This window comes from Trichosurus vulpecula, chromosome 9, assembly GCF_011100635.1.
Source record: "Trichosurus vulpecula isolate mTriVul1 chromosome 9, mTriVul1.pri, whole genome shotgun sequence".
Taxonomy (NCBI): domain Eukaryota; kingdom Metazoa; phylum Chordata; class Mammalia; order Diprotodontia; family Phalangeridae; genus Trichosurus; species Trichosurus vulpecula.
Window position 1 is genome coordinate 192,038,745 of NC_050581.1, and position 20,583 is coordinate 192,059,327.

Below are 20,583 nucleotides of genomic sequence, written 5' to 3' on the forward strand. Positions count from 1 at the left end.
GGCAAAACAAAAGTCAAGACAACTGGCTATGGCTCAGGATGTGGTGAATCTTTGGCATCTTTGACGTGTGACTAATCTCTAAGAGCTCCACAGTGCCTTCTTTAGCTATTTTCATGGATGTTTCAACAAATTGTTCTCATCCACCTATTCCACAAGCTTGGGGTAGACAACCCTCTACCTCGCCAATGGCTTTGAAGCCTGTCAATCAACCTGGTTTAGCTCATCTTCTGAGATGAGTTTACCATGGTGTGGCTACTGAACATGCCACAGCTTCTTGGAGCCACAGGTGAGAGTTGGGTGAGAGGTGGACACCAAAAGTGGATGAGCAGCCCCGAAAAGAATTCAGCAAGCCCTCACACCAGAGGTGCTAGTTCTCCCTGAACACCCCATATACTCCTATATCAATAACAAAATCTATGAAAATCACATGATTATATCAATAGATGCAGAAAAAACTTTTGACAAAATATAGCACTCATTCCCATTAGAAACATTAGAAATCTTAGGTGTAAATGGATTTTTCCTTAAAATGATAAGAAACATCTACCTGAAACCATTAATTGTAATGAGGATAAGCTAGAAGCCTTCCCAATAAGATCAGGAGTGAAGCAAGCATGCCCATTATCACCATTATTATTCAATATTGTACTAGAAATGCTAGCAATGGCAATAAAAGAGGAAAAAGAAATTTAAAGAATCAGAATGGTTAATGAGAAAATAAACTTTCATTTTGCAGATGATATGAAGGCATACTTGGAAAATCCTAGAGATTCAACTAAAACTTAGTTGAAACAATAATTTTAGCAAAGTAGCAGAATACAAACTAAACCCATGAAAATCATAAGCATTTCTATATATTACCCACAAAGCTCTCCAAGAAGAGATACAGCATTTAAAATAGCATAGACAATATAAGACACCTGAGAGTATACCTGCAAAGACAAACCCAGGAACTATATAAATATAAGTATAGTATATTATATAAGTATATAATATAAATATAAGTATATAATATAAATATATTATATAATATGTATTTTATATATAATATATTAAATATATTATAAATATAATTTAATAAAATATTTATAATGTATATATAATGTGTATAATTTATATATAACATATACAATTTATAATATAATATAAAATTTAATATAATAAATATATAAAATATATTATATAATATATATTTTATAATGTATATTATATAATATATTATATAAGTATATAATATAAATATAAGTATAATATATTATATGAGTATATAATATATAAGACATTTTATACAAATAAAGTCAGATGTAAATAATTATAGAAATATTTATTTTTAACAGGTAGACTAAGCAAATACAATAAAAATGCCAATTGTACCTAAACTAACCCGCTAATTCAGTGCCATCCCAATTAAGCACCAAAAAAAATTATTTTATTGAACTAGACAAAATAACAACAAATTCATTTGGAAGAACAAAAAGTCAAGAATATTAAAAGAATTAATAAAAATGTAAAGGAAAAAGGTCTAGTAGTACCATATTTTAGACTGTACTGTAATGTGGTAATTATGAAAACTAGCTGGTACTAAGAACTAGAATGGTGGATCAATGGAATAGAGCACGCATGCAATACACAGTAGTAAATTACTATGGTAACCTCATGTTTAATAAACACAAATATCTAACTTTGGGGATAAGAACTCACTATTTGGTAAAAACTTGCTGGAAAAACTGGAAAGCAGTCTGGCAGAACCTAGGTATAGACCAATGTCTTATGCTGTTTACCAAGATAAGGTCAAATAGATACAAAACCTAGACATAATGGGAGATATCATAAGTAAATTTGAAGAACACGGAATGTATTGCTTATCATATTTATGGAATAAGAGAAGAATTTATAAACATTGTGAGATGTAAAATGTACAATTTTGATTACATTAAATTAAAAGGATTTCATACAAATAAAACCAATGTAGCCAAAATTAAAAAGGAAAGCAGAAAATGGAGGGGGGTGTGTTTAGTGGGGATTTTATAGCTAGTTTCTCAGACAAAGGCCTCATATCTCAACTATATAAAGAACTGAGTCGAATTTATAAGAATATGAATCACTCTCCAATTTATAAATGGCCAACAGATATGAATAGGCAGTTTTTGGAAGAAGAAATCAAAAATATATGCATACAGTCATATAAAATGTTCTAAATCCCTGTTGATTAGAGAAATGTACATTAAAGCAACTCTGAGGTGCCATCTTATACTTACTAAATCAGCTGAAATGATAGGAGGGGAAAATGACAAATGCTGGAGGGGATATGAAAAAGATGGGAAACTAAATACACTATTGGTGGAATTGTGAATTGATCCAACCATTTTGGAGAGCAATTTGGAATTATGTCCAAAGAGTTAGAGAACTGTGTATACCCTTTGACTCAGGAAAACCACTATTAGGTTTGTTTCTCAAGGTGATCAGAGAAATAGTAAAAGAACCTATATTTCCTAAAATATTTATATCAGATCTCTTTGTGGAGGCAAAAAAAAGGAAATTAAGGTGATGTCCATTAACTGGTGAATGACTGAGTAAGTAGTGGTATATGACTGTGATAGAATACTACTGTGATTTAAGAAATGATGAGCAGGTTTGGTTTTAGAAAAGCATAGAAAGATTTGCTTGAAATGATGCAGAGTGAAACGAGCAGAACTAAGAGAACATTTTAACAGTAACAGTAATATTGTTCAATAAGTAAATGTGAATGACTAAGCTATTCTGAATAATACAATTATTCAAATCATTTATGAAGAACTTATGAAGGAAAATGTTATCCATCTTTAAAAAAAGAACTGATATATGGAAGTATGTATTGTATGATTCCAAATACATATCTATATCAAATATTGGCCTTCTTTAGTGTGGAATTGGGAAGGTGGGAAAGAGACAACTTGGAACTCAAAGTGTCACAAGTAAATAAATAAGAAAAGAAAAAATGACTGCTTTGTGTAACTAAATACATGTGTCCTACATCTTCTGTAGATTCACTGAAAGCAATCTTGCGAAAAGTCCAGTAGCAGATAGGACAACAGAGATGTATACTTTATTCTGTTCCCAAGTGGTTTTGATTTCTTCTACATCTCTATATTTTGAGATTTTTTTCCACATAGTTTGGAAGTTATAAATATTTGTTATATATAACATCTATTAAGATAATTTCTTATCCTTAAAAAAGATATCATAAGTCATATAGTTGTTTCTCCTTCAATTTGTTCAATTCTGTATTTCCCCTTTTGTTTATCTTTCTGTTACATTTGTCCCAAACTGAGAGGGATATTAAAGTCTCCTGCTGTTATTGAATTAGTATGTCCTCTTGTAGTTCAGTTGATTTTTCCTTTATGAGTTTAGATGCTAAGGCTTTTTAGAACATTTGAGTTTAAACTTAATATTTGTTATCTATGATTCCCTTCAGTGTAATCTAGCTTCCTTGTTGGTCTTTATTTATGTTGTGATTTTTTTTTCTTTGATAGTATGACTGCAAGTCCTAACTTTTTTTTATTTGTTTAATGCATAATAAATTTTGGTCCAGCCCCTCATGTTTATTCTGTGCACTTCTTGGCTTTTTAGTTATGTTTCTTGTGTGCAACGGATTATAGGGTTTTGTTTTCTGAAATGATGTAAGACTCATTTTATTGGTTTAAATTTTCCTCCATTAATCTCTAATACCAGTTTTTTCTGAATTAGGAATTTTCATTGTCATTCTGTGCCTTTTCTTCAATTATTTTTGTTTAAGGAAATCCTCTTTCTATAGGTTCTTTTCCCCTCACCCTGAAGCTTTGACCCCAACTGTTTTTCTCCTTTCCCTAATTATGAAGGGTTTATTTCATTTATTAATTCCATTTTCCTTCTTTTTTGTCTAGTAATCTATTTCTTAGCACATTTTGGTTTTCAACTAAGTAAAATTTCTTTTCCTTTGCCCTTAAACTTTAATTGGGTTAGTTTTTTCATTTTCCAGGCATTTTTCTTTTTAAAAGGGATGTCTTTATCTTTTGGCTTCATCAGTCTCTTCCAATTTTGTCTTTTCTAGACTTTTTTTCATTTATGTCTCTATACTCATGTATACCTTCTTTAGCTTCCATATTCCTAATGGAATTAAAGCTCCTAAAGTTTTTTTTTTATTTTTGAGTTGTTTTTAGTTCCCTTTACACAGTTCTTGAATTATTGCCTCATAGATCTTGTTTCCTAGCCCTTTTCTTTCTGTTGCGCTTCACTCCCAGAGGTATCAATTCCTAGAGAGAGACAATAGAAGTACTGTCCCATGGTAGAAATGTTCCTGCTTATATCATTCATTACTACCCCCTTCCCTCTCCATGATCATTTGTTTGTCCCTGGTTATCATGAAATCTTTCTGATTCATGCCTTCTCGCCCTTTTGGCTGTCAGTTGCCCCTGGAGCACTCTAACTCTCCTTCTGAGGCATGTCTATGAAGGCACAATACTCTTTCAGAGGTAGTGATCTCTCTAAGCAACAGATCCCTGAAGATTCTATGCATTGTCAGCTTTCCATCTCCCATTACAGAATATCTCTCTTCAACCATGGAATTATTGATTCACCTGTAGGAAGAGTGTTTGGAGGTTTATTCCATAGTGTTTCAAGCCTGTTTTCCACCATTATTTCTCTTTAAGTTCATTTTGATCATTATCACTTTGCGTATTTTTAGAAATAATCATCTTAATGCCTTCTGTTGCTTTTTTCTTGTTATTTAACCCCATCATAGTCTATCTAGATTTTCCCCCTTTTTTCTGGTGTAATTTTTTTATTACTTATGTCTTCCCTGATTGTGGTTTTAGTTTAGCTTTCTTGCATTTCTGATGTATGCTAATGCCTAGTTTTCTTAGTTGGAATTATTCAAATGCCTCTTTTAAATGAACATCCATCTTTCTGATTGATAGTTAAGGTCAGATTTGGAGAGTATGTCACCTTTGGTGGCACCTTTGCTCTTCAGAACACATTATTCCATTGCCTTTCTGTGATTTCCGGTGGGTACAGAATAATCTTGAGTTATTTTAATTTCCTTTCCTTTAAATTTGAAATCTTTTCCATGGTCACCTGCAGAATTTGTTTTCTGTCATTAGACTTGTTCAATTTAAATATTGTGTCTAAGAAATTGAAACAAATATTTGCTGTTTGCTGTTGTTTGCCCTGAAGAATGGTCTATGGATTCTTTCAACTGGCACTTGGGCTTCTGTGTTAAGAAGTCCTGAAAAGCATTCTTGCATTATTCCTAACATTATGCTTTCTAGGTTTTTTGAACTGATGCTTTGCTTCCACAGACATCATGTGTTCTTTTAACATTCTTGACGTTTTTCCCTTCTCTTCTTCTAGATTGTACTTTACTTGCATATTTGTATTCCCAATCAGGTGGTTCTCTCATTTCTTTGGAGCAATTTGCTACCACAAATTCAAGTTTTCCTATTCTGTTCATGATTTCTGCTGTGCACACTATAGATTCTCATTTCATGAATCTTATTTCCGTCTCGAACAATTTTAGGAATATTTTCCTGTGGTTCCATGCTCACCTGGAAATACACAGAATTCTTGGCTTCATCAAGCATTATTTACTTTCCCCTGTCTTGCAATAGTAATTTAGAGATTCTTGAACTTATTTAGATGTCCTGGAGGTCACCTTCCTTTTTGTCATTGTCTTCCCTGTCGATTTATCTGCTTGTGCTCTGGTTTTTTTTTTTACTAGACTTTTCTTCCTTCTGAGATCTTTGGTAAGTTCAGTCTTTTTCCTTATATTCCCTTTTGCTCATTTTCTTACTTCATCATTTGAAAGCAGTTGCCCCTGGGGGCTAGATCTCAAAGTTTTCTCAGTCTCCTCTCACACTAGGGAAATTCACTTTTCACTGGCCTCAGTCCCTGCCTTAAGTGACTTTTAAGGGAATAAAACTGACCCAGGTAGATGCCAGTCGCCTTTCCTTCAGGCCTTATGAAATCCCAAATATATGCTCCAGGAAGAGCATTGCTGACTTTTTACTACTCTATATTCTCCACATGAAGGTAAGGGAGCAGGTGGTAGAATTAAGTTCAGTTACTTGATGCCATAAAATAGTGGGGTGAGAGCAAGAGCAGGGTGTGCTGAGAGAGACTGCATCAGCTGCAAGGGAATTGCTGAGAGGATCTTGGAGCTTGGGTTCACTTGTGCCACCCTATCAGAAGATGGAGTCTGGGGTTGCTGAGTGAGTATACTGGGAATTAGGATTTAGATTTCTCGTTTTTTAATTCATCAGATTGTTACCCCATTAGGGACCTTAGGGTCTTAGCCTACAGAGGGAATTCTTTCCTAGGTTGGATCATAATCATTTCAAATCCTCCTTCTTCTGTGTGTATGAAGAATCTGCTGGTGTGTTTTTAGCTATAAAGGGGAGACTGCTTGTCCTGTCAGTTTGGCAAGTATATCCCTAGAGTAGAGCACATATCTCCCCAGGATATCCCTTAAGACCATCTGATTAATCCTTTTCATTAGATACTAGACTTACCAATCAATTTTTTCCTTGTGATTAATGTCTACTACTGTAAATAGAAATCATAAGCATTTGTCAAATTGATTTTATTGGTTCTCTCAGCAGGGGTGTGCTGGCAAATGTTTAACAATCCCCTCTCTAGAAAAAAAAATTACAAACAATACTTCCTTAAGACTACACAGTCATCAAAACAATGAATCAAGCCCTGATTTGTAGCATTTGCCAGTTTCCAAGGTATAAATGCTCATAATGAAAATGTGGCCCATAGGATCAGGTTCCAGCATACTGCTGCTTCTCAGATAGCTTGATATAGGGAAGGGGGGTATAGGGCAGCGCTGTGATTGGCAGACAAGAATATCCAGGTAACTTGGCAAATCTAACATAAAATTTAATAAATTAATACCCTGGTCAATTGCTAATGATAGTGCATAGTTGTGTATCTCTGGCCCCCAGAGAAGTAAGAGAGTTGGCCCTCTTACTGGATGGAGCACTTAGTTAGACTTTTGTTATTGTTCAGTCATTTCAGTCGTGTCTAACTCTTCATGACCCCATTTGGCATTTTCTTGGCAGAGATACTGGAGGGGTTTGCCAGCTCATTTTACAGATGAGGAAACTGAGGTAAACAGGGTTAAATGATTTGCCCACACTCACACAGCTACTTAAGTGTGTGAAGCTGGATTAGATCTGCTTCTTTTTAAGTGTTTGTAGAGTCCGTTCTAACAACCATAAAGAGTACAAAAGTATGAGAGATGGTCCCTAGGTGTAAAAGCCTCAGACTTATTAAGGAAAACCGTAAATGAGACACAAGCACTTTGTGAATGAAGATGAGGACATTGTTCCAGCACACAAACGTTTGACAGAAAGGAAACAGCTCCACAGTCCTTGCCATAAACTATGCCAACTTGTAAAACCTACTAGGGCTGAGCTAGCTCAAAGGCATGGGCATGCTCAGGAAGAAAACATCTTGTTACCCCCATACAGAAGCCTAACCCACAAAAACCAAGGCCAAGTGCATCTCTCCTGCTGGTAATCTGGTTCTAGCCACTTGTTTCACTTGGGCTGAGACAATTCATTGAAGTGTGAAGCCACGTGGCCTTCCTTCCCAGGAGGAAATTTCAAATGGTGCACTGGGACCAGGCAGCTAGCTGGCACTGAGCACTGAGGCTGGGGTCACAAACACCTGAGTTCAAATCCAGCCTCAGACCCTTAATGACTGCGTGATCCTGGGCAACCCATTTTTCCTCCACCTGCCCCATTTTCCTCAACTATTAAATGGGGGTCATCATAGCACCTAACTTGAAGGGTCATTGAAAAGATTAAATGAGATATTTGTAATGTGCTTTGCAAACCTTAAAGCTCTATATAAATGCTAGGAATTATTCTTATTCCAGGAACTTTCTGTCCATGATGCTTTGGAATCCCAACCCTTTCCAACTTAAGGCATGCATTTATGTCTCCTCCTCAAGATCTCTCCATTTGGGATTAGCCTGGGAATGTGTGTCCTATCTCTTACTCCCAGGCCAGTAGATCCACCTTCAGTGTGTGTTTATCCACAAGTAAGGGGAAGGCATTCTGATGCCGGCTTGAACTGACCAGATTGTTAGGGGCAGTAGCTTTCTGATAAGAGCTGTCCACTGGCTGGGCAAATTCAGCTCTCATCTAAGAAAGTGGCTAATGGCATTATCCTCACAAATAAGAAAATACATAAGTAAGTACAAAATACATGAAGTCAATGTTTTAAGTAGTCAGAGTAAGGAGGTACAGAAAGGAGGGACAGTTCTCTTAGAAGAAGATCTTTGAGCTGGCCTTCAAAACTGGATAAGATTTGGATAATTATAAGGTAGGAAAAAGGCATCTTAAGCAAAGGTTACAAGGAGAACCAAGAATAGCTTGTCTAGAGGACAGAGAGAACAAGCTTGATGGGAAAGAAGAGTCAGGGGAAAGTTTAGAGAAGTAGCTAGGATGCAGAAGGTTGGCATGATGATTTCACCCTTTTCCCTCTGTGCTCTGAGTGGTAGGGGATGGGAAGCAGTGGTTATGCCACTTACCACCTGTAGAAGAGCCAAGTAACCAATTCCAACATTATCAAAGTTGACTTTAGCATTACTCCAGCATGCATTAGGGTGGATCCCCATTTCGCACAATGTCCTGTTGTTAACGATGGTGTAGTTTATAGCTTCTTTTTCAACTTGAGTGATGCACTTTCCAAATCTCCCAGAAAAGAGGTTCACCCCTAACATACAGAAGATGAGCCAAAAAATGAGGCAGACGAACAGAACATTTAAGATGGCTGGGATGGCCCCAACAAGGGCATTGACAACAACCTGCAGAAAACAGGATCAGAGAAAGGCAGATCATTACTCTAAGTGTGTATTCTCTTCATCCTGTGGTCTCATTCCTTGTTGCACAAACTATGCTTCATTTCTCTTGGATGTACATTTACTCTTTGTAAAGATGATCCCCTCATAGCCAACAGAGATGGCCTTAGGGAAGAGGAGGCCCTCTCTGATGTCTTCCCCAATGTTGGGAGTCTCAGATTCTTCTGAGACTGTATGGTATAGTATAAAGAGGGATACATCTGAAGTCAAAGTTGTTTCTGTTCAGTCACTTCAGTTACCTCTGACTCTTCATGACCCCATTTGGGGTTTTCTTGGCAAAGATACTGGAGTGGTTTGCTATTTCCTTCTCTAGTTCCTTTTATAGATGAAACTGGGACAAATTGAGGAAACTGAGGCAAACAGGGTTAAGTGACTTGCCCCAGGTCAAATAGCTAGTAAGTATCTGAGGCCAGATTTGAACTCCAGAAGAGGAGTCTTCCAGACTCCAGGCCTGGTGCTCTATCTACTACCCCATCTAGCTGCCCTTCAAAGTCAAAGACATGCATTTCAATCCCAACTGCCATTTACAACCTGTGTGAAATTGGATCAGTCACTTAAGCTCTCTAGATCTGTAAAGGATGGGGTTAGATTAGATGACCTCTAGAGATACCTTCCACATCTAAACTATGACCCTACCCCCAAGTCACCCAATCCCCATGCCACATGCTGCAGTGGGAAGAGTGTTAGAGTTAGGGTTAGAAGACCAGGTTTGAACCCACCTCTGTCACATGACCTTGGGCAATTCACTTCATATCTAAGGCTCAGGTTCCTAATAATAAGTCATCTAGTGTGAGTATTTACATGTCAAAAGACCCCCAAAGAGAAATTCTTCAAGAAAGGGAAGCATTATTGGGCTCAATCTTGTCATGTCTAACTCCCAACATTTTTAGAATCCAACTATTATGTCTCTATTCACCCAGCTCCCACCCTTGTTCAGGCTTTCATCACTTCTGGCTCCAGTTATTACAAAAGTCTCCTGATTGGTCTCTCTCTCCCTCAAGTCTCCCACCACTCCAGGACAAGCCTCCATATTCTTGCCATCATTTTCTTTATGCACAGATATGACCATGTAATTCCCCTATTCAAACAACTCTCATGGCTTCCTATTTCCTCCAGGATAACATTTAAGCACTTCTGGTTATCTTCTCAATTCCCTCACAACCTAGCCTCAATTTGTCTTTTCAGCCTCATGAGACATCATTCTCCCCACCCCCAACACTCTATGATCCGGCCAAACTGGGCTTCTCTCTACTCTTTACCCATTACACCCCATCGGCCATCCCCTTGCCATCACACTGGCCATCCCCCATGCCTAGAAGACTCTCTCTCCTCACTTCAGCCTCAAGGTCCCTCTTCATCTCAAGAACCATCTTTGGTGTGAAGCTTTTCCTACCCACCATCACCACCACCCAATTGCTAATGCTCTCTTCTTTGTATTTAACTGCATTATGTATATTTGCATGTACTCTTTTTATATTCCGTGTGTATTTACTGTCTTCCCGTTTAGAATGTAAGTCCTTGGGAGAAGGGATTGCTTCTTTCTTTTACTTTTACCACCATCGTCCAGCATAATTCCCAGTACATAATAGTCACTTAAGAACTGATTATTGGTTAATCGATTAGGATGATGACTTTAGGGCATGATTTCATTTTACAAATGAGGAAACTGAGACTTAGAATTCAAAGGACTTGACCACATTACTCATGTGTAACACATTACTCCATGGTAACCCTAGGATTCAACCTAGGTCTTCTGGCTCCCAACTCAAAGCCCTCAGCACCACAACATACTTTCATATATTCTCACGTAGCATAAAAGCACAAGAGGGGCACAATCATGTGTATGGAGGGCTGAAGACATAATCATGGATCAAACAGACACAAGGAACAGAGTTTCTTTCTGCCTTTGCTGAAAAAAATATAAGCCAGTACTCCACTTATCTCCCTACTGGCTGACCTTCCCTGGGCTCCCCATGGCTTACCCTCATTCCCTCAAACTGGGACAGTGCTCGCAAGGGCCTCAGGGCTCTCAGTGTCCGAAGGGATTTAAAAGACAAGGATGATTTTGAATTATTAGCAATAAGGCTTACGATAGAGACCTAGGAGGAAAAACAAAGACCAATTAACAGCGTACATTTGCTCTTTAAGGAAATAGCATACATAGTCCTGTATTTGACAAATATGGATTTAGTACTTACTGCATTCATAGTATTGTGTTAGTACTAGGACAGACACAAAGTTTATCTATGATCAGGTCCCTGTTTCCATGCTTGGCATTTGGATCAGTGTCTTTATTTAATATAGAGATCAACCTAGCACAGATGCTCAATGAAAAACCTGCTTAGTCAAATGGTGTCTGAAGAGAGATCAATCTTCTTTAAGCCTCACCCTCTCACACTCTCAGACACATAATCTGACTAGGGGTCCTGACTTGCATAAAGAGCAGGGTCCACTGGATGCATCACCCCCAATAGATGTCCTATTGTTTGGCTTGGAGACAGTCTGAGTCTGAATTCTTTCAAGATGACACCATGGTGTACACACCCATTCCTCATCATTTCGTAATGATAATGACCAAACTTATCCAGAAAGAAGAGATAATAAATGCATTTCCTCCCTTCTTTGAAGAGATGGGAGGCTAGAAGTATAGAATACACCAGACTTGGTTGAAGCATTCATTAATTTTGCTGAATTGCTTCTTTCCTTTTTTGTTTTTATTCTTTGTCATAAGAATGGCTCTGTAGGTGGGAGAGGGGAAAATAATTGGAAATGAAGGTAATGTAAAACAAAAGATGTCACTGAATAGGATGAGATTGGACCTAATTTCACTGGTGTAGGGAATTCCTGATGATAAATTCCTGAACCTACCAATACAAATTGGCCCCTTCTCTGCAACATGTGGTCATAGTCACCTAGTTAAGTGACCCTTGCATAGGGTCATGGAGCCAGTGCATGCACAGGCAAGACTTGAAATCAGGTCTTTCCAATTTCAAGGCTGACTTCCTTTCCAAACACTATGTAGAAACAAAGGAAGCGGAACTGTTGTTTAGATTTTTTCAAAACAGATTCCTATATTCACCCTCTATATTAAGAGACAGCCTCCTTACACATTAGCCACTCTTACTCGAGCTCCTTACCACACCCATGCCCCAGCAACGTCTCCCACCTCAAATGAGAAAATATAGATGTTAAACTCACATTTACAATGACGAAGTCGAGAAAGCACCATGCATTCGTGAAATACTTCCTAAATCCATATGCTACCCACTTTAAAAACATCTCCAGGATGAAAATGTAGGTAAAAACCTTATCAGTAAAATTCAGCAATTCCTTAATGGCGGGTTTTGTTGGAAGGTAGCAATCTTCAAATACCTGAAATGACAAAGTATAACATTTAATATAACCATGGATTTTTACTCCTGCTAATTACATACAGAAGCTAATGGATAATGACATTATGGAAAAAGCAGGGGATTTGAAATCCAAGGACCTGGGCTCAAATCAAGATTCAGTCACTTACTACTGTGAGAGTTTCGGCCAGTCAGTTAACTTCTCTGGCATTCAGTTTCCTTGCCCAAAACCCAAGTCAGTAGCACTAGATGACAGCTGAAGAATCTTCCAACTTTCAATTTATTTCTCATGATCCTATACTAACTTGCTTATGAAAACAGATGACTTTTGTGGACAATATTTCGCACAAAAGACATAGTCACATTATCCCACAAAGCTCTCAAAAGTTGCCTATTTCTGGCTAAGTAGGTTACATTATTAGATAGAAATGAAGTGTGAAATATGCACCCCTTCTTTAATGACCCCCACAGTAAAGTCTCATTATCTATGTGAATAGTTTCCCTGACCCAGTCTTTACCAACCTCAGTATCTGTAGATGCAACTCACCTTGCCTGGAGTGGGCTCCCCCCTTTTCTGTCCTACTTGACTTTTAAGTTAAAATCTTGTCTTCTCTAATGGAATCCTCCTTTGTAATCCCAGCCAACAATAATCTCCTATTTATCCAAAATCCTGTATTGATCAAATTGTATAGCCATGCCATTTAGCATTTGAGACCTACTTTTTATCATTCTGTTTCATGAGAGTTAATTTTCTTAAACTCAAGCATTTCTGGAGCACTTTAAGGCTCGCAACATTATTTTGGCCTCCCAACCACCTGGGGGCAGGAGAGCACAGGGCAAGTGCTATTGTTACCCCATTTTTCATGTAGGGACTGAGACTCAGACAAATTAAGTGACTTGCCCAAGGTCACACAGCTAAAAAGTGTCTGAGGTTGGATTTGAACTCAGATCTTCATGGCTCTAGCCCCAGTGCTTTACACTGTGGTGCCACCTAACAGAAGAAAGGGTCCATGTTTCCCTCTTGTCTTACTCTACAACCTCCCATAGTTAGTAACTGTGGGTAAATTATGTCAGTATGTCAAGGATATGTGAACCTGTGAAATCTTTCCAACAATGAACACACAGTTTGTCTATGACATAGGTAGTGAAGCTTTAGACAATTGTCTGAGGCACAGAGAGTAGATGTGACCTATCCATGGTCACATAACTTGTGGCAATGCTTCCTGTCACCAAGTCCAATACTTTATGAATATATCAAATTGCCTCTGTGGTTGATTTTTTAAAAAAATATTTACTTCTTCTATACTGTTTTCTCATTTTAATTCCATTCAGTTCAGAGAATAAGGGTCCTAGCCCACAGCACTTTAGCAACGATAGGAGATTTTTGGTTCCTGATTGGGTATTTCTGTGCACATTTCTGGGACAGTGGTCTTTCACCACAATATATGGCTTATATTCTTGCTACTTTCTTCAAGATATGGAACGTTAATGCAGACAAACTCCAAAGGTTTGCCGATACTTACATTCTCCAAAAATGCAGAATGAGTTTGTAGTAGTTTTCTTGGTGTATAATAGACACACATCTCACACTTCTTGGGTATGTGTGCAACCACCTGGAGCCATCAGAATCTATTTCTTATGATTGCCAGGGTCTTTTCTTCTTTAGTGTTAAGTCGAAGTTGTCCACTTGTACCATCTGTCCCAGATGTACATACTGATAGACAAGCTGTCCTTCCATCTGTACATCATAATCTGAACAACAGCCAATCTTTATCTCCTTAGAGGGTAGGCCAAACTCTTTTCAGGGGTGACAATGGCTCTACAATGCTCTCTAAGGCTCTACAGTGTTCTAGGGCTTGATATAATTAGCACAAGGTTGTTCAGAAGATCATCTAGAAGACCCAGGATAGTGGCAATACCTTTATATCACAATATTTTGTATCTTATCTAATGTTTATGATCAAATATCTATTGAACAAGGTTATCTCTGTTGTCTTTCAAGATAGAATGGATGATTTTTATATTCAAGGGAAACAGATGGGGAAGGGGGGAATGGAAGATCTGCTGAAAGAGAGCAATAGCTTGCTCTACAGCACCAAATGCTTCAACATCAACAAACAAACCACACAATGACATCTTATATCCTTCAGTCAATTCTATACAAGTAAAACTGTCATTTGTTGTTGAATATCTCTCGTGAAAGCCTCGCTATACCTTACTAATACCATGCTCATTGAGAATACCCTTAATACATAAGTAGATGAATTTGAGAACAATTTTTTGGATGGGAAAGTAGGCATATAGGTCAATAATGACTGATGTTCTCTTTTTTCCAGGATTAATAAGGTCTGAGAATTTTTCAGTGCCTTTGAGTTCCTCCCCTCCTTTGGATCCTTTGTGATTTGATCCCCTACTGTCTGTATAACCATGTTGTCTTGAGTGGATCTCTGCTATGTACACTGGGTCCAATGTTGTCTTTGTTCCTTTTCATGATGTTCCTATAAGCTCATGCAGGACTATGATATTAGAGTCCAAGGCTGGTAATTCCACCATCCTTGATAGTGAAAATAATTTGATACAAAAATCCTGCAGCTTTTGCTTTTTTCATTCTTCTTCTATTTGTTTTCCTCTTTTTAAGCTCATCCTTGAGCATCTCCAGAGTTACTTTGCTCAGTTATGTTTCTTGATAAGCTCTATTTAAACTGCTCACTCTCCTGCACTTCTCTTTGCCTATGAGGTGATATTGTACATAATTACTCTTCACCCTTCTCTAGCATTTTACAGATAAGTTAATATTTTAAAACCCACATCTGTTCATTACCTCAACTCGGCAAATAGCCAGTTGTTTTCTGACTAAGACAATTTTTCGATTCTTTTGGTCTTTTTGTTTTGGCAATTGCTTTAGATTGGTTATATTTTCCTAAGAAATTGTCATAATTGATATTGACATCATTTCTGCCATTTCTTCTGTCCATTACCCACTTTAAATATCAATTACTTGCAATATAGTATCAATAATAATGACTTATATTTAAATACCACTTTAGCTTTTAGAAAGCACTTTATACACATGCCTCCGTTTGAGTGCATACAGTTCATGGTTTGCCAAAACCAAAGAAGACATCCTTCAATGGCCAGCCAATCAGTGATCAATGTCTCTGTGGTTAACTGGGTAGGCATTTGGGCAGGCAACTCAGTATGTCCTGGGACCACTATTAAAGCCTTTCCAGGGTGATACAAACTTCAAAAACCAAGGTTAACTCCAGCCATAATGAAGGACTGGAGTAAAATTGTCACACAGATCCCAGAGCTGGGGTGAGCAAGTGCTAAATGATAAGGACTAGGCTTACTTAAAAGATTTACAAAGTTCACATATGGTTCATGGATGAGTTCTTGGTCCATGCATGAACAATAACTCCGATACAGGATACGGACAAGACTCCCTATGTCCTCTCCCCCATTCACTATCTATGACATAGGCAATGTTGTACAATGGAGTCTTTACCCAAAGACCAGGATCACATAAGTGCCATCCGCATCACTCCATCCCCAAGTGACTTTGGGTAAGTCATAGATGCCCCTGAGCATTAGTATCATTATCTGTAAAATACAGATCACTAAATAGTCACCATATCATCCACAGTGCAAATATTCAATTCTTCTATTGAAAAGGAGTTCATCCACCATGCTTCATTGTCAGAAAACGTGTTTTTACAACCCTATAATTTCAAGTAGAACTAAAAAACTTCACATCCAAATGTATTTATAACTATACTGTTCGGAGCCAGATTGGACTTGTCATAGTCTGCAACAGGACAGGCACCATCGTTGAGGTTAACGTCTTCCCAGTTTATGGGAATAGAGCTTTGCAAATGATAGTACCTTTGATCAGATCACATATCCCAGTTTGCAGGCCCAAAATATGGTAGCCATACTACAGGAGTTCCCTTCCACTCCACAATTGAAGTAATTGCTCTTTGCTTCTCAATTTAGAATATTAGGAGAATAATCAACTAGAAAGCTTAGTTTCTATGTGCAAATATAGTGTTAGCATATTACTGGTGTCTAGAAGAATCTCATTTATTCCTCCTTCATCCCTCTACTAAAGACATTGAGAAGGTTAGGAGAATCCATGCTCCTGGCTCCAATTTGAGAACTTAGAATGCATTCTTTGATAGAATCAATGCTATAAAATGTCATTCTTTTTCACTCATTCCAACAATTAACCACAGAGCACATTTTAGGTAGTGGAAAGATGTTGCTGCCCTTGACTCATGAAACTTATAACATAACAGAGACTTTATGACATAAAAATAACTCTAACATCAAAGCCTGGGCAGGCATGGATATGTTGTGACCTGCATTGATGAAAAGAATGTCCACATTGATAAGATCACAGATATATTTGAATATTTTAGCATTTCAAAAATAGCTGACATTTCAAGAGTCCCCACCCCTGGGGATTGGCCACCCTTTTATCTTGCCAAGCACCAAGCTGCCCACCCCTGCTTGCCTCTTGCTTCCCAACTCAAGTTCACCCATATGTGTTATCTTTATAAATTCCCAATTGCATGCTATTGTCTCCAGCACCAGTGTTCTAGCCACTGCACCACTGAGCTGAATTGCTAGGTCAATTCAAACAGCCATTTACCAGAGCTCCACTGCTCAGGAGAATCATGAAGATAATGAAGCTCTCAAACCAGTCGTGCTTGACAATTCTGTAGCAGGTTACCCTCAGGTTCAGCCAAAGGATTCCAGGAGACTTTCTTACATTCAGTGCAAAGCAGGGGAAGCATTTGATGCAGACTAAAAGGAAAAGGAAGTAGGACTCTCAGTACCAGATGGTGGTGCCCGCGGCCCTAGTGAGCCTAAGGGGAAGAAGTCAAGTTGTCCAATTGTGCCAATCATCCAGGCTAAAGATCAAAACATTCAGTCAATCACCTCCACATTTCTGTACATCTCAGTGTTTGACATCACTTCCCATAACCTCCCTTAGTTTCAATGATTATCTCTATGCAGATGATCTGCCCAACTTCCCCAGATCTGGAGAAAGGACACGGAGGTAGAATCACATAATAAGTTACAGCTGGAAGGGGCCCAGGTCACACAGGTATGATGTGGCAAATTTGAAATGATATTGCTGATTCCAAAACCAGTGATCTTTCTACTATGCCACTTTGTGGGATGGAGGAGGTGTGGCTCTCTTTGCTCTGGGACATCTCACCATCCCTGCTCACCCTGGAATATTTCTCCTTATCTTAGAGCCTCCATTTTGTAAAAGGGCTCTTGTCATCCTGCCTTCATTCCTTTCCTGGACTCATTTCTGAGTTTTTGGACTTCAAATTTTTTTGTATGCATGACTTCAGAGTGGTGGAGAGAATCCTGAGGGTAACATGACATTAAAGGAATAGCTTTGGTTGAGGAGCCAGATTCCCATACATGTTTGCCACTTCCGTAGTCTTTTTCTCTCTCCACATGACTCTCCCTGAAGAGAGCCTATAATCATGTGTGTCTCTCTGATAGAAGAAATAAAAAAGAATGTCTCTTCTCTCCCAAAGTTTCTGTGCCAACTCCACCCCTTATGCATCATATCACACTCAGCAATCATGATCTCAGACAAAGCAATGAAAAGATAATTAAAGAGATAAAAAGAGATATTACATATGCTAAACTATTCCACTAACAATGAATCAATACCACCGATTAATATATGCGCATTAAATATCATAGCATCTAAATGCTTTAAAGAAAGAGATAGTTTACAGGGAGAAATTGACAGTAAAACTGCAATTAGGGAAGACTCAATGTTCCCCCTTTATTTCTACACAATTCTGACTCCCCCTCCAAAAAAGGTAGTGATGAAAGTAGAAGGACTACAATTTTAGAAAAGTTAGATATAATAGACCTCTGGCAATTATTGAGTGAGAATGGAAGGGAATATGGGGTATTTGGGGAGGACTAGCAGCTCTGGTGTGAAAGCTTGCTGAGCCCTATTCAGGGTTGCTCATCCATCTTTCGTGTCTACCTGTCACCCAGCTCTCACCTGTGGCTTGAAGAAGTTGTACTTTGGCACCTTTACAAAAACTGACCATGTATTAGGACATAAAACTCTGGCAAAGAAATGCAAAGAAACTGAAATATTAAACATATCTTTTATTGATTGCAATGCAAAAAAATTATATTCAATAAAGAGACACTGGAGAAATGATTGAAAATTAATTGGAGGCAAAATAACAACGCTTGAGAATGGGTGAGTAAAAGAAAAACAAATCATAAAAACAATAGATGATTTTAGTAAAGATAATGACAATAAGACACCATCCTAAAATAACGGGGATGCAATCAAAGCCATAGTTAAAGGGAAATTTACATCTCTAAACATTTTAATTAACAAATGGACCTTTCCTTTAAAAGAACTACTATCTAAATTAATTAATTATATTAGCAAAGAATTACTTTATAGAGTTAGAAAATAATAATAACAAAATACATCTGGAAGAACCAAAGGCGAATCATCTCAAAGGAAATTTCTCAGTATCTCAAATATCTCGAGGGGAAAAGAATGAGAAAGAAGAGGGCCTGGAAGTACCAAATTGCAAATTGTACTACAAAGCAGTAATCATCAGAATGAGTAAGTACTGGTTAAAAAACAGAGAGGTTTATCAGTGAAACATATTAGATAAACAACAGATAGGAATAAACAAACATAGTAGTTTAGTGTTTGATAAACTCAAAGACTCTAGAAATAAAAGCTAAGAGACCAGAGGGGGCAAAGCCAAGATGGTCAAGAAAATGCTGGACTCACCTGAGCTCTTCCAAATTCACCTCCAAACAACTTTAAATAATGCATCAAAATAAATTCTGGGGCAGCAGAACTGCAAAAGGACAGAGTGAATCAATTTTCCAGCCCACAACAGTGTAGAAGGTTGGCAGGAAAGGTCTCGCACACCAGGGAGAGAGTAGAGTGCACTTCAGTGTAGGCTATGCCAGTACAGGCCACTACCCAGAAAACAAAGCAGGCCTCAGGAGCAACTGAATTAGTGGTGACAGTAGCTGCTTCTGGAGCTTTCGGCCCACAGACAAAAACCTGAAGCTGAGGACAGTGCCCACTCCACCCCAAGAGCACAGCCCAACTTTAACATGAAGTTATAAGTCAAGAAATAGCCTGGGAAAATGGGCAAACAACAACAATAAAAAGAACCTGACCATCTAAAGTTATTACAGTGACATGAAAGATCCAAACACAAGCTCAGAAGAAGACAGGAAAATTGAAATATCCGTAGCCAAAGCCTCAAAGAAATGTGTGAATTGGTTTCAAGCCCAAAAAGAATTCCTGAAAGAGCTCAAAAAGGATTTTTAAAAATAAAATAAGAGAGGTAGAGGGAAAAAATGGGAAAGGAAATGACAGTGGTCATGAAATCATGAAAAAATAGTCAATAGCATGGTAAAGGAGGCACAACAATATACTGAAGAAAATGACAGCTTAAAAAACAGAATAGGCCAAATGGTAAAGTGAGACAAAAATCCAGTGAAGAGAAGAACACCTTAAAGAGCAGAATTTACCAAATGGAAAAGTTCACTGAAGAAAAGCACTCTTTTAAAAGTAGAATTGGTCAAATGAAAAAGGAGGTACAAATGCTCACTGAAGAAAATAATTCTTTAAAAATTAGATTTGGACAAGTGGAAGCTAATGACTCTATGAGACATCAAGAAGCAATAAAACAAAATCAAAAAAATGAAAAAAGAAAAATGGATAGTTTCGGAGACACCAAGGAAGAAGTGTATGAATTGGTGCAAAAGGAATGAACAGAACTAAGAAAATAGTTTATACAATAACAACTCTGTAAAGGCAAACACTTTTGAAAGACATAAGAACTTTGATCAATGTAATGATGAACCAAGATTCCAGAGGACCAATGAAGCATTCTACCCAATTCCTGACAGACAGGTGATGAACTCAATATTAAGAATGAGACATAAAGTTTTTGAACTTGAGCAATGTAGGAATTTGTTTTGTAAGATCAGGTATATTTGTTCTAAAATTTTTGTTTTTTCTTCCAATGAAGGAAGCAGGAAGTAGAACAGAGAGAAAATATATTTTTGTTAATTGAAAAAATAAAATTAAAGTCTAAAAAACATCTAGGTTAAAGGTGATGAAGGTTTGAACTAAGATGATAGTTGTGTGAGTAGAAAAAAAATAGGTCAGATGTGGGAGGTGTTGTGAAGGCCATAGAGATAGAAGCACTAAGCTTTGACAACTGACTAGACATGTTAGGTGAGAGAAGGTGATGAGGTGAGGATAACATCAAAGTTGAAAACCTTGGAGACTAGAAGGATGGTGGGACC

The 20,583-nt window shown here is 37.7% G+C and overlaps 1 protein-coding gene across 1 annotated transcript in view; it reads right to left on the bottom strand.

The window, feature by feature from the left end:
• Positions 1 to 20,583, bottom strand: part of SCN11A (sodium voltage-gated channel alpha subunit 11) — a 113,908-nt gene that overhangs the window by 25,012 nt on the left and 68,313 nt on the right. The window contains exons 19-22 of the mRNA XM_036737969.1: positions 16,889 to 17,043; positions 12,086 to 12,259; positions 10,870 to 10,986; positions 8,558 to 8,833 (exon numbers count right to left, since the gene is read on the bottom strand). Of these exons, the coding sequence (XP_036593864.1) occupies positions 8,558 to 8,833; positions 10,870 to 10,986; positions 12,086 to 12,259; positions 16,889 to 17,043 (722 nt within the window). The remainder of the gene's footprint in view (positions 1 to 8,557; positions 8,834 to 10,869; positions 10,987 to 12,085; positions 12,260 to 16,888; positions 17,044 to 20,583) is intronic.